Raw genomic sequence first — 14,569 nt, 5'->3', positions numbered from 1 at the left:
TAGTAATAGCCTTTTCAATGTTCAAACTTGATCAAAGATTTTCATAGTAATAGCCTTTTCAATGTTCAAAGTTGATCAAAGCTTTTGACAGTAATAGCCTCTTTAGTGTTCAAACTTGATCAAAGATTTTCATAGTAATAGCCTTTTCAATGTTCAAACTTGATCAAAGATTTTCACAGTAATAGCCTCTTTAGTGTTCAAACTTGATCAAAGCTTTTCATAGTGATATCCTTTTCAATTTTCAAACTTGATCAAAGATTTTCACAGTAATAGCCTCTTCAGTGTTCAAACTTGATCAAAGATTTTCACAGTAATAGCCTCTTTAGTGTTCAAACTTGATCAAAGATTTTCACAGTAATAGCCTCTTCAGTGTTCAAACTTGATCAAAGATTTTCACAGTAATAGCCTCTTCTGTGTTCAAGATTTCCACAGTTATAGCCTCTTCGGCATTCAAACTTGCTCAAAGATTTTCACAGTAATAGCCTATGCACTGTTCAAAGTGATGATGATCAAAGATTTACACAGTTATAGCCTCTTTGGCAATGGTTGTCCCTTTTCCTTCAATGGAATGTAATTGTTTTATTAGCATGACCCTAATTCACATCAAGTACATAATTGAAGACACATATTTGTGTTTCCTGATCTTATCTTAGTTTGCTACCTGAGCAATGGTTAGGTTCGCTCATTTCGTCACAACAAGTACGGTATATGCATAACAAATCTAAGTGTCAAGGTACAGGTGTGTTTGTGCCGGCAATGAATTGATATATAACTCCATTATCTTGCAATAAAGCAATTAAGAGGTGTAGTACACATTCAGAGATTGGTGTCATACGGTGATATCCATTTAAAGGAAGTTGTCTGGGGGTGGTTGAAGTAAAGACAGACAATATTCAATAGTCAACCTAAAACGTTCTTAATGTTGATGACTGTGGATCTGCAAAAACATTATTATGCATTTTAATGGAGCTAACCTCCAAACAATAATTAAAAAGTTAAGAAACTACTAAAAGATGAGCAAATATTTCTAATCTCAAAATATTCTTTTCTTGTCAAACAGCCAAGAGATGATGATCTTCAAAGCTAGAAATCTTAATACTATTATATTGTAAACTTGTACTCATATAATTGCATTTTGAATTGCAGACAATCCCTGGATACAAGGTATGGCTTGAAGAGATGGCAGATAGGAGAAATAGCTTCCAAAATAGGACAACTCTATTATCATTATTAGTAAGTATAATCCTTGTCTTTTATTTTAAGAGAAGATTAATATCCAATAATAACGTTGCAGGGGTGAGCAAATGCATTTCAGATCCACTTTGAAGTGGTATTTGACATTAAACATAACACACTGTGCTATTTTTTGTACAGTCAGTGCAAAAACTCAACAAATTCCTGAATGCAAGGTGTATATTATAAACTAATGCATTGTCTGTTACTTATGAATGAGAACTGAGTGATATCTTGCACCGTCAGCGTTAATTATTTCAATGTGTGGGATCATGATGAAGTAAAAGCAATTTCTACCATGCGGATTTCTGTATTGTTCACAATCAGTGACTTCAAGTTGTCAGCCAAATTCTCATTTGAAGTCGTCTGTTTGTAGACATCTCATCACTGAACAATAGAGCTCATCCTAACTGAGCATGTAAAGCTATCAATGTGACAATGTCTGCATCCTTTCATGATAGAGTTGTTCAGTGAAATGTCTGTGCCAGGGGACTATTTGAGTAAGTACCTGTTTACAAATGACACCAGTCACTTCAGGATTGGTATTTCAGAGAGAATTTACATCAGATTCATGGCAGTAAATGACAATAGTGGGTAGAAAGATTTGAAAGTTATGAAAGGTGTGAATTATGACAGATACCAATCATGAAAGATATGAATTATGAAAGATACCAATTATGAAATATATGAATTATGAAAGATACCAAGTGTGAAATATATGAATTATGAAAGATACGAATTATGAAAGATACCAAGTATGACAGCTGTGAACTAAGATGGTATGTATGATGTCAAAGAGAGTGAGTGTTGAGGAGGGAATAAAAAAACAATGCGTGAGAAAAACTTGTTGATTTTGTCAGAATGCAAAACGATGCTTCCAAATACTGACTTTGCATTTATACTGCAGCCATAACAATTAAGTAGACTTAACTGATGTGGAGGTTCATGGAAGGACAGTGAAATACTTGATGCATTTTAGGGAACCAAAGTCAATCAGTTAATAAATTATTGTGTCAGATGTACACGGCATCAAAACTAATTTTTATACTCATTTCATTTTTTACTTTGAACAGTTTCATAGGATGTAAATACCCACACCATTTTGTGACTCAATGCTTTATCTCAGCCTAAATTGTGAAAAGTATTCTTATAGTCAAATTCTGCCATAAAAAATAAGATTTAAAAACATCAATTCTGTAGTGCAGCCTTGAACAAGTGAGAGAACAAGTGAGAGAACACTAGGGCCATCATTTATGAAAGTATACCAGATCTACTTTCATGCAAGTCACTCTTTGATCATTGCTGATATGCAAACCAGAGCTTTATATCCACGATGATGGTCGAATGTAAATATTGTCCCAAGAGTCGTGTTTTATTCAAACTTAAAGCGCTGTTACTCTCAACAGTTTCCCCACCATTTGTCTGTTGCCTGTGTTGGTGATATAAATCTCTATATAAGATAGTATAAGCATTTATGCTACAAATATGGTATGCTTCATTGATCATATTTTTAAAATTGTGTTTGATATTTAATTTTATAAAACATGATGGGTAATTCTTGCCATGTGCGTCTGATCATTTTACCGTACAGCGTCTGCGAAATGTCAGATGTTTGCCATCAAGGATTGATGAGCTCTGAAGGTTAAAGGTCAAATCAGTCTTGTAATTTCCAATGATATGTTCGTGGCAAATCCAGAGACTAAACATTTCAGCTTGAGTTCAGATTCTCGGGACATGAATTATAAATCAAGAAGTTGACTTCAATGACATCAGCATTGCAGAATTGATGAATCTTGCGATAGAAATATGTCTCTGATCACTGCTACTGTAATATAGGCAAGTTTTAACATTTATGCAGTGTAATGAAATGTTTAAATTAACTTATTATATTTTTTTATAATCCAGAGAATAAAGACATTTTTGATATGTTTGTGAAACAAATGGATTACAACAGGAAGATACATAGAACAAATGTGCAACAAAATTCCCTTGGAAAGTGTTATTTCAAAGTTCATGGTGAAAAGATTCCACTGCTGTTGTTCCACTTCCCTACTTCTTTCCCAAAGTTTGATTTCCAGTTTCAATTCTCAAGACAATGTAATTTGCCACTGATGATTGCAAATTCAGCAGCTGAATAGGGCAGTGTATTGATACCTTGATACAAGATGGTAGTGATACAGCAGGGGAGATTTCAATGGAGTGGCTCATTATGAATTGACTTCAATGTGAAATGTCATGTGTGGGTTAATGATGCAATAAATCAGTGCATTTGATATGATATCCCGATTGATCACTTCAGTATATGCCTCAATGTAAGTGCAAATCAGTGCATTGATTTGAATAGGAACATCCGGGGAGTTAGCAGGCCGTGTGAACGATGTATGGACCAGTTTCCATAGTTACCTGGTCCAGTGAAGCCCTTAGACATCTAACGCTAGATGTAAAATATCAATGCGCACACTGCTATTTTGATTTTGTTAAAACTCTTTCATGCTGGTCAATAATGATAAAATTGTTTGAGAATGCCCTGCATGTAACTAAATGTCATTTAGCGTTAACTGTGAAGAGGCATGTAATAAAAATATTATTGCCTGAATATGTGGGTTTATGTGTCCTGGCAGCAGAGGACAATTTGCCCTTCTGGCATCGGGCAAATTGTCACCTGTGCTTGGACACATAAAGCCATGTATTCAGGCAATAATATATAATACTGTGTAAATACTAATGCTGGCCGACTAAACTGCGAAAAGCTGACACTTCAAATGCAGAATGACCGTCATCTTAAAATCATAGCGCTGGAACAATGATAAAAAAATGAACACAGAGTTGTAGATTGTTATGTCGCTGAAATGTCATATTTTTTACCCTTTATAATGATTATATTACTTCTGCATCGGTCTGAAATTCTGTAAGCTGATTACGACAATGTACTTGAGGGAATCTCCATCCATGGTTGAGTAGATGAGAAAGTCAGCATGTGTGATAAATGATAACCCCGCTGACCTTTGACACGGAAGGTTCAAGCCTTTCTCACATTACATCAAATGCAATCAGACAGTTTCAGCGATATTGGATTGGATTGGTCTGAGCCGAAGTGTTCACAGAAATTCCTCTTTCATCTTCCGTTTCAGTTTACGCACCAGTGAAACCAACTATTTGAATGAATCCTTTTCATTTTATTCAGCAATCCGTGCCAGAGCTTATTATTCAAAAGCCAACAAGGAGGGGTGAGTATCCCCAGGTATTTGAATTTTGTAGTTATTGGAGATAAGAATGGAAACATACATCACTGTCAGGCATTTTTCACAGATAAAGAAAATTTACATCTGCTTCCAATAGTTCCAGTTTCCGTGCACAGATTTTATGCAACAAAATAAGTTGAGATTATGGCCACTGAGGGCGCCATTACATAACCAATTGTGAAGTTTCTATTCATTTTCTTACAATTATATTTCTCTCTTATTTTACACAGACCAGAACTCTGCGTGAAGAAGTTAAGATATTATGCCAGATTTATTGTTGTGTGTTTATTACTTAGAAAAATAGATTTAGTTCGTGAACTCATCAAGGTAAGCTTTCAAGAGTAGTGTAGGCCAATTATCATGTTGATGTACGTATGAGACTTATGATTTAATTACTGCACATGTTCAAAATGCTACCAGAAATGTTTCAAAATCAAGGCCAACACAGACAAATCGTAACCAGTGTAAGCTTAACACTTTCACTGCGTAATTAATTTTATACGTGCATTCCTGTGCATAGTTTTCTATGGGTATATGGCCTTATAAACGTTGATTTACATGCATGTGCTATATCTTTGTAATTATTACAGTATTCGGGACAATTTTTTCAGTGAGTATTGCAATATGACAGAGCATCATAAAAATGCACAAAAGGTCATGTGACACGCCTTGAAGACCACGTGATCATGGCGGCCATATGGATTTTACAAAAAAAAATCAAAAATGTTGCATTTTTTGTTATTTCAATATATAAATGTATTTTTCTCAGCGTAACACTTTAAAAATTACCACTTACGTTTTATCAACTCAAATTCAGTAGGAGCAACACATACGCGAAAACATATACCACTTAAATGAGATTAATATGCATATTTATTACAAGTTCATCTTCGAACAACAGGTATCATATCTGACATTCAAAAGAGAGCTATGTTCTATTTAAGCTTATATACTGGTAGCCAGTCCGAAGTGTAATTGTCATTGATAGATTGATGTCGTACAACATCCACAGGATACCCCATCAACGTTTGTGATGTCAGTCATCGGTCCTTTGTCGCACTTTGTCGCATGCTCAGATTGCCTACCTTCCTGTCAGTGTCTTGCTTGCGATCTCTGTGTTTGCTCAACTGGTTTGGGAACATATTCAAGTTCTGTAGGCCTATTAGAGTTGCAATTTGAAATTTGACTTCCGCCATCTCGTCGAGTTCAGTTTCAAGATCAGTGACAATTCCACTATTAGTGTCTAGAAAAACATGCTCAAGGGCTTTATCGGTGTTAAACTGTGCCCACATCGCCATTTTTAAATACCCTCTGAGAGAAAAAAAACAACCAATCACACGATCCTTACAAATCACGGCCAAGAAATGACCGAACATGGCGGCATTGTTTACAAATTTGGCGCGCATGCTCATTTAGGTTTGACCTCTACCTCCTTTTACTACGCTAGGCTTGAGGAAATAGTCAACAAACATGATGTAGATCAAACAAAGCAACGTATATCGAACGCATATAAACGCGTACGTTCTTGGCGCGTTTACGCGCCTCCCGCAGTCTGGCCGTTGGCGCAGAATGCGCCCTCCCGCGGTGAAAGTGTTAATCTGATATTTTCAAAACAGAACAGACAATGAATTTGCAGCTATTGGTAATTCAGTAAACTCCTTGTCCAACCAACTACATGTGGAACTTGTGTTAATAAGTTTGAATGTCATTTGTGGATCTACTTTTACATAAATTCTTCATATATATATATTGCAAAGTACAGTCTCTCAGAGGTTTGATGTTTAAAATACACATGAAGTCCAGGCAAACTTCATGATTTGAATATCAGTGAATCAATGAAGTCTAACATGAAGTACAACCTTTTCACTGTTTGTGTGTTCAAATATCTACTGTCATAACGTCAGAAGTCGTGTCAAAACACCAGTACACATTAGATAAACATCTGTCTTACCTCATGTTCTGCTAAGGTCAAATCAGCCAATAAGATCTCTTTCCTAAAACGTTGCCATTACTACAACATATACATTCCGTATACTCCTCTACAGTATATTTTTGCCCGACCTTTGACCCCTGGTTACATACTGTACTTGTAAGTTGTAGTCAGGACTGCTAGCACCAAGATATTTACTAAGCGACGTTAAAGCCAAGAGGAATAGAGGATGACAGATAATTGTAAACTTATCGCATAGTCCCTGTCACTGTTAAGGTTACACATTAAATGTGTCTCTTCCAACATTTTGAAACCCGCAGGCCCTGTTGTGTCTAGAAATTTTACAGTGATGTTCTCTTTGAAAATCACGTACAACTTACATTAGTCCACATCCACTTCTCTCTTCCCCAGGAATTGAATCGGCAGATTGAAGAATACACAAGTTTATACGAACCAGAAGATCAATTAGAATGGCAGTTAGTGCTTGGAGAAATCAGATCATTTATTGAGGTGAGTCTGTCTAGACTTCTGTCGCTAACAGACTTTACATGTATACACACTACAAAATGGAAATACAGACTTTACATGTATACACACAGCAAAATGGAAATATAGACTTATCATGTACACACACAGCAGAATGGAAATACAGACTTTACATGGAGACACACAGCATAATGGAAATACAGACTTTACATGGAGACACACAGCAGAAGGGAAACACTCTGAATATACACAGTACATTATGTACTGGGCAGTGTGACTGATACCCACTTGAAGCAGAGTATGCCTCAGTGGTAGACTTTTTAAACGTACAATTTGATGATTCATGTGTGTAGGCTCATTTAAAATCTGCAGACATAAATGAATTTCTACATTTTCACCTTTTTAAAAATCAGAAATTTAACACTTCTAGTAGAGTTTCATAGAAACGGTGCCTTGTTTGACCTTCAAATGCTAACAAATCATAGGTACATTTGTTGTTGAATCCAAAATTTGCACGATTACTGCCACCTTTTATTCTTGAATAATGTAAAAAGTTTTCCTTGAGTGAAGTATGAACAAAGAAAATGAAGAGCTTTTATTTCCGAGGTACACACTACCTGAATTGAGAATGTTATTGATTTGTGTGTTGTAGGCAGAGCAAATTATCAATGTGATAGACACAGACACAAAACCGATGGTTCTGCCTCATAGACTTGGGAAAGATGGAGTGCCTGCACTGGAGAGACAGCAAGTTTATCTCACGCTACAGGAGGCTTTGATCATCGGCAACTGTAATGAACAGGTACTGCACTTTCCATTAATTAATGAGCAACCATCAGTCAGTGGTTGCCAAGTCTGATCACAGGGGCTCCTGAATGGACAATTAAAAGATGATAGAGAATAATGCTATTAAACCTACGTGTTGTTTTGTGTACAAGCTTTTTCCCTTGTTCTCTTCTCTTGCCCAATGTTTCTTGACTCTGTGAGTCATGACTGTCCTTGCAGTGTGCCCTCCCTTGTGAACTTTTGGTATATGATTTCCGCGTTGACCTCCATACTGTTGCCATACTTATAAGGCTATTGTAAAACATACCAAAATTCACCAAGGCAAACCACACTTCATACTGCATACATATTTACCAATGAACCGTCACGACTCACAGAGCAAGGAAACAGGGCGAGATAACAAGGAAAAAGAGGCTCATACACAAAACTAGGTTTAATAACATTATTCTTTAATATCCTTTAATTGGCCATTCACAAGCTCCTGTGGCATGATACAGGTGTATTGCTTAAGAAGCATATGCAAATGAAGACGCATACATGTATACAATATGTGTTTGTATGTGCAGTCAGATAAATGAACGGGTAATCACTCAAAACAATTGGTGTCATAATTTATGTAGTAGGATTGGTATGATAACACAATTTGATAAATCATTTCAAACTCATTTTATGTTTTGATAGCCACAAATGAAAGAAACAAGATAGCCGAGTTGGTAAACCCTGTCACTTGTCAGTACTTGGTTCAGCCATATTGTTGTCAGTAGATAAATTGGACCATGAGAATATACGATGGGGTGGTAGGGTTAGAAACAGAGGTGTAATGACGATCCTACTTCGGATGCTATCCCTTATTTAATAAAAAGGTCAAGATCTGTAAACAAACAATTGTTTATGTTAATTTTGATCAGATTAAATTCAGTGAGTTAACACTGGATATGTACAGGATATTACAAGCATTAGAAAGAGAGCCCAAAGGGGACGAGATCCACCATCACCATAACGACAGCTCACCAGCTCCAGGACAACAACCCATGGTATGTTATAAACACTACCTATGCAGTTACTCTTCCTGGTGAAAGGTCTCTCTTTGTCAAGGCACTCCTTACAATATCCAATGCAGACTTAAAGGTATACAGTCACCTGTAATCTAAATATGCCCATATATGGTCAAAGGGGTGTTCCTTGGTTTTCAAAATGTCCATGTGAGGGCGCTGTTTTTAAAAGAGCGGCCACCCGCTTAAAATCCGTGATTGGTTAGCTTTTCTCTTTCCATGGTCACTGTGGCAAAATTGGAACAGGTGACAGTATACCTTTAAACCTGGCTGTCATAGTCAAAGGATTTGATCAAGTACTAGTTTATGTCAACAAGTTTGATTGTATGTGGTTTTGATTTATTGTAAGAGTGTTGCTAAAACAGTGAACATTCACTGCAAGGCTTTGTTGGTTCTAATGCATTCACCAATTTTAAAAATATTCAAAATAAAATTACTCAGAAAATGATTTGTTCCAATCGATTAAAAATGCATGGAAGTTAAAGACTTTAAAAGTGTAAATTTGATATTAAGTACACACATGTACCTGTTCAATGGGTATATTATTTACAAAATCAACAAATTGTCCCTTTTATACATTAGTCTACCCATGTTAAACTTCTTTCTAAATTGATTATTTTGAAACTGAACTTCAGTGTCAATGTTAACACTTCAATCAACAGGAGAACGGAGACAGGTCTGGGAAGAGAGAAAATCCACATAAATATTTATTATACAAACCAACTTTTGGACAACTCTTTACGTTTTTATCAGCAGGATTCAAGGTATGAACTTACCTACTCACACATTTCCAACTTTTGGTTCACACTCGTTTTTTGTTATAGGCAGTGAGGTCCTCCGTTTATTTTCATCCAGAGTATGAGGTGTGACACACAGTATTCATGTATGAAAGTACTGGTGTGCTAATTAAGTAATCATGACATGTTAATAATTATGAATATTTAAAAGTCATGCATCCTTGTAAGCTTTCCATCATTTGTACAAGAAACCACATACAGGAAGAATCAAAGAAAAGTTACAGCAGCCCCCATGCAATTAACCAATTTCAATTCATCTGGCCAAGAATACTATAACCCTATTGCTTTACGATATAATATGCATCTCTGCCATGTAGAGGTATCTTGCAATAAGTAATACAAAAGTCCAAACATGTTTGTGACCCATTACTTTGAAATGAAACTCACTGAAATGTTTTCTTACCCTAAATAACTGGGAAGTACTTTACTGATTGTGCTACCCCCCCCCCCCCAATTACTTAATGTGTTAACCCTCCTTCCAGTCTGTGAGAATTACTTCACTGAAATGTGTTTTTTCCCCAATCTGTAGGAATTACCTCCAAATGCAGCTTTATTGATATACCTATCAGCTGATGGCTCACAGGGATCAGACAGACCTGAAGATGAAGGAGCTTATGATTATGGTGGAGTTGTAACAAATAACAGACGAGAACCAGGGGAACAAGTCACCAAGAAATCACATCTACTCAAAGAAATGCACTGGTAAGACTTTTTGTACTTGTGACAGAGGGATGGCAGTAATAGGTTTCACGTTATTAGTCCCTGCAAGTGAAGTCAAGCGTACTTACAGTGGTTTACGTTGAACCATCGGCAATGAGGGAACTAGGTGTACCGTCTGAATTGTGGGCTTGCCAACACTGTCAGGTGTAACTTTCATCTAGCAGTAATAGCTGTCAATCACAAGAAATAACTCTGCGAAAGTTGAAACATTGTCTAGAAGGAGTGCAGACACAGCCAAAACAACATTACCAGATCCACACAAATAATGCTTGCAAATGATGCGTTCTGAACAGAATTGTGTGGATGTGTGTTGTTGTTTTGACTACTAGTTACCTCCTTCAAGACAATGTTTCAACTTTCCCAAAGTTGATTTATTCATTATTGACTGATATTACATCCTAGAAATAATTACAGTAGACAGTGTTAGCAACTCCTCAATTTAGACAGTATTGCCAATGATTCGACGCAAACCACTGTATAGTGTGCGTTCATCAAATGCGTCCATGCAGACATCTCAGCGTGCCTTGGCCCATTTCTTTTAAACATGGTACTAGGATAATACACTATAGCATACATATGCACATTGATTGGCTTTGTGATATGATCCAATAAGGCGGCCATTTTGTTTTGATTTTTTTCATGTCTGCAGCAGTATGTTGAAGTACCTTGGCACAAGGACAACACTATGACTGACATATGCACACCTCATTCACCATTGTAACTTACACTGCGCCCTCAGTCGTTGTTGGCATTGGAGTTGAGTACCCATATACGACTGCATCTTTCAGTCTACCTTTCATCACAAGTGAAAAATAAGCTTTATGAAATGTATAACAGACTTCAAAGCATTTTGAATTCTCTTTGCAGTTTACACCCAGGAGATCTGTACCCTTACACAAGAAAGCCTTTGTTTCTGGTTGTTGATAGCAACAACAGCACTGTCTTCAAAGTAAGTGATCTGTTCTGTGAGGGCGCTGTTGTTTTCTTGGCTCCATGCTTAGGTGAATCAAGTTTGGTTTGAGTCTTGCTGACTAATAATCAAATTGAAAGTTCCCATCTGCCATTTAAATCAGTTTAGTGCAATATTTCATTATTACCTCATGATAAGAGGATATTGAAACTCGGTGATTGCTTTTGCCAGACTTGTCTTCCACTGTGCATTTGTAAAGTTTACTGTTTCACTCATGGGTTCAAAAGATGTCAGTCATTTGTATGGAAGTTTATTTTATCTCTTCATTAAGATTCAGATATCAACCCCAAAAATGTCGCGATATATCAACTGACACCTGAAAGTCACTCATGCAAAGTGACCTGAGGAAGAAAAACGAATGTACAGGTGTTATAAAAATAATCAATAAAAATCAACCCAAAAGATACGAAATAAAAATGAGTTTTCTAAGAGATAAATATAAAATAAAATCTATGATGGGTGGTATATGCTGCACAAACAATGAGAAATCAATGTACAACTACGAGCGCTATCATGGTCAAAGATGTTTATAAAATAAAACTATCCTTGGTATTCCTTTCCCAAGACACCATCTCACGTAATATTGTCATTTCCTTTTGCAGAATATTCCCAACTTATTTGGCCAGCCAGTAGTTTGTCTCATGTCTCCAACCACGCTGCCCAAAAACGTACAAGACCAGAACACAAAAGGGAACTTATTTACCTTGTTCCTGTACTCTCCTCTGACTGCATTCTGCCATGTGAGTGACATTGCTGACATACCCATTGCATTGTGGGAGAAGTGTGAGAAGCATGTGAAGATGGTAATGCAGGAGGTAGCTCAACTCATTACAAAGTCCAGGACTCTAGGTAAGACTCCCTCTGTTGGTGATTTAATTCCATGCAACAAATAGTTTTGTCAAACCTACACAGTGTCAGAAGTTATTTTGGTTCAACTTTCTCTTCTAACATTTCAAGCAACAAAGACACATATTTCAATGATGCCAGTACAGCATCATGGCATCCTGACTTTATGTGATAAATGATTTGTCGTCTTTCTCACAAAAGAGCTTATCTCTAAAAATTGTTGATAAATTCTACATTTTAAATGTGTTCTCTTAATTAAGTTTTCAATAGTAAAACCCTTTAAGCACCAACGTCAATTTTTTCACCTTTATAAAATATACCACAGTCAATTTTTCATAGGTTTTTGCCAAAAGTTTGATAAAAAACTGTAGCCAATAAAACATGATGTGCATTTGGTCTAAAATTATCAAAAAATTTCAGAAAAATTCATAAAAGATTGGTAAAATGTGGCAGTAAAATTTTGGTGGGAAAAATTACAGCACTCAAAGGGTTAAGAGATTTGTGTGTAGTGACAAAGCATCAATGAGACATTACCCACTGCCATTTTGAGATATACAATTATATATGGTAACATTGTGATGTCATTGGAAACGACTCTCTTTTATAGTGAGTTCTTCATATTCTTGTTCTGCTAGTATGTGCCTCAAAACTGCAAGATTCACACGTTTTGCCCAAATCAGTTGCTATCGATGGTGATTGTGATCCTGTTTACAGGGAACTGGGGTGAATACAGGGAATTTAAGATCAGTGTTTACCAGTCCGGGTTATGTCCATAGAGAGGATATTACGATTGACCAATCAGCGAACCTACCGCCGCAACGTCATGAATAATTAACCATGCAAACCTTGGCTCGTACATTGCAACGAGTTTGGAACTTTTCGGCTTGATTTCGCCCTTTATTTTTAGCACTGGGTAGTTTTTAGATGTAGACGTTACGCACAATGTTCAGTACGGTCGAGATGGTGACCGACACAAGTGGTTAGTACATTGAAAATTACTTATTTGGATGAATTTCCTGGCCGGGTACGGCTCCTAGAAATCAGCATTTGAACCTCGTAAATCTACAGTAAGTTATTTGTCGCCAAATATCGCCTATTTTTGGTCAAATTTCAATTTAACCTTGCCATCTGCAGTATGGAGAATGTTTCAAGCTTTGCAAAGATGGGTCAACTGTTTTAGTCGGTCATCGGAGCACGATGGAGCACGATTTTTTCGATCACCATGTGTTGCCCGGTACGATTGACCCTTCGCTCAGAAAAAACGCGCGCCGGATCAATCGCCGAGAAGTTAACCAAAAGCTGGAAAAGAGAACGTAAAACGTCCAATAACTCTTTGTCGAACATGTTCAAGGGTAAAGAAACTCAGAAAACTATTCCTGAAGAAATCTTACAATTTTTAACACGCTAGAACGTCGCCAATCGACTGGAGCTTAGATACTTCCGGGTAGCCAACAGTCTCACTCGATCGGTGGATCTGTCAGGTCATATCGCGATCTGAACGAAGTGAACCGACGTAACCTTTGACCCTTGTTACATATACAGTACGTGATTGGTTCTTGCCTTAATTTCATTACATATACGGTACGCCATTGGGTCTTCCCTACTATCCTCTATATGGACATAACCCGGACTGATCACACTCGCATGTTCATCACACACATTTTCTCCTAAAGTACACACAAAATGTGTTGATAAGTCAGACATAATAGTTGCCGACTCATTTAATTACTGGTTAGAAAAACATTGAAGTCTGTTGGGTCTTCGGAAAGACATATCTCTATTTCACACTGCAGAAAATATGGACCAGTAAAATCACAATTTGGAAATTTTCGAGAACTTGTTGTTTATTGATTTGTAGCTGTAGTATGTATGAAAAGATATTTTTTACAAGTAAAAAATTGTGTTACTATTTAATGCAGTGACTTGTTCAATTTTTGTATGTGTGGTCAACTTGTGTGTGTCTGCAGTCAATTGCCTTTCTGTTTATGTGAAAGAGATCATAAACTGGCACCCTGTGTTCTGGATAAACGACTGAGCTGTCTCTGCCAAGACCATAACCCCTGATATGTTTTCCTTGCAAATTAAAGATACCTCTTTCCTAAGACCCCAAAGACTTCTATGTTTTTCTAACCAGTAATTAAATGAGTCGCAACTTTACTGTCTGACTTATCAACACATTTTGTGTGTACTTTAGAAGAAAGTGTGTGTGATGAATATGCGAGTGTAAACACTGATCCTAAATTCCCTGTAAATTGTTGTCACGCAACACAGAGGGAGCTATCATGGGACCTCAAGTCGCATGTATTTTGTGTTCTTTGCTTGATGTGTTTGATGTTTTTTAGACTAGTTTTTGGAGACAATTGTTGGAAGGATAGTACTAGCAGGGACATAGGCATATTGTATTGATGTTAAATTTTGAAACTATTGTTTCCACTCAGTGTTGTATGATGTAAGTTTACAAAAATTAATGTGTGAAATAGTAAAACCAAGACAAAAGATAGTAGGAA

General features: G+C 36.7%; 1 protein-coding gene across 1 annotated transcript in view; it reads left to right on the top strand.

Annotated features, from left to right (window-relative positions):
- Positions 1-14,569, top strand: part of LOC139152554 (protein SCAI-like) — a 60,735-nt gene that overhangs the window by 41,228 nt on the left and 4,938 nt on the right. Inside the window, exons 3-12 of the mRNA XM_070725766.1 lie at positions 1,147-1,233; positions 4,365-4,460; positions 4,706-4,802; positions 6,817-6,915; positions 7,544-7,693; positions 8,586-8,711; positions 9,392-9,493; positions 10,056-10,228; positions 11,114-11,195; positions 11,819-12,065. Of these exons, the coding sequence (XP_070581867.1) occupies positions 1,147-1,233; positions 4,365-4,460; positions 4,706-4,802; positions 6,817-6,915; positions 7,544-7,693; positions 8,586-8,711; positions 9,392-9,493; positions 10,056-10,228; positions 11,114-11,195; positions 11,819-12,065 (1,259 nt within the window). The remainder of the gene's footprint in view (positions 1-1,146; positions 1,234-4,364; positions 4,461-4,705; positions 4,803-6,816; positions 6,916-7,543; positions 7,694-8,585; positions 8,712-9,391; positions 9,494-10,055; positions 10,229-11,113; positions 11,196-11,818; positions 12,066-14,569) is intronic.

This window comes from Ptychodera flava, chromosome 16, assembly GCF_041260155.1.
Source record: "Ptychodera flava strain L36383 chromosome 16, AS_Pfla_20210202, whole genome shotgun sequence".
NCBI classification, from domain to species: domain Eukaryota; kingdom Metazoa; phylum Hemichordata; class Enteropneusta; family Ptychoderidae; genus Ptychodera; species Ptychodera flava.
The sequence above is the reverse complement of the archived record's forward strand: the minus strand, read 5'-3'. Positions and strand labels throughout refer to the sequence as shown.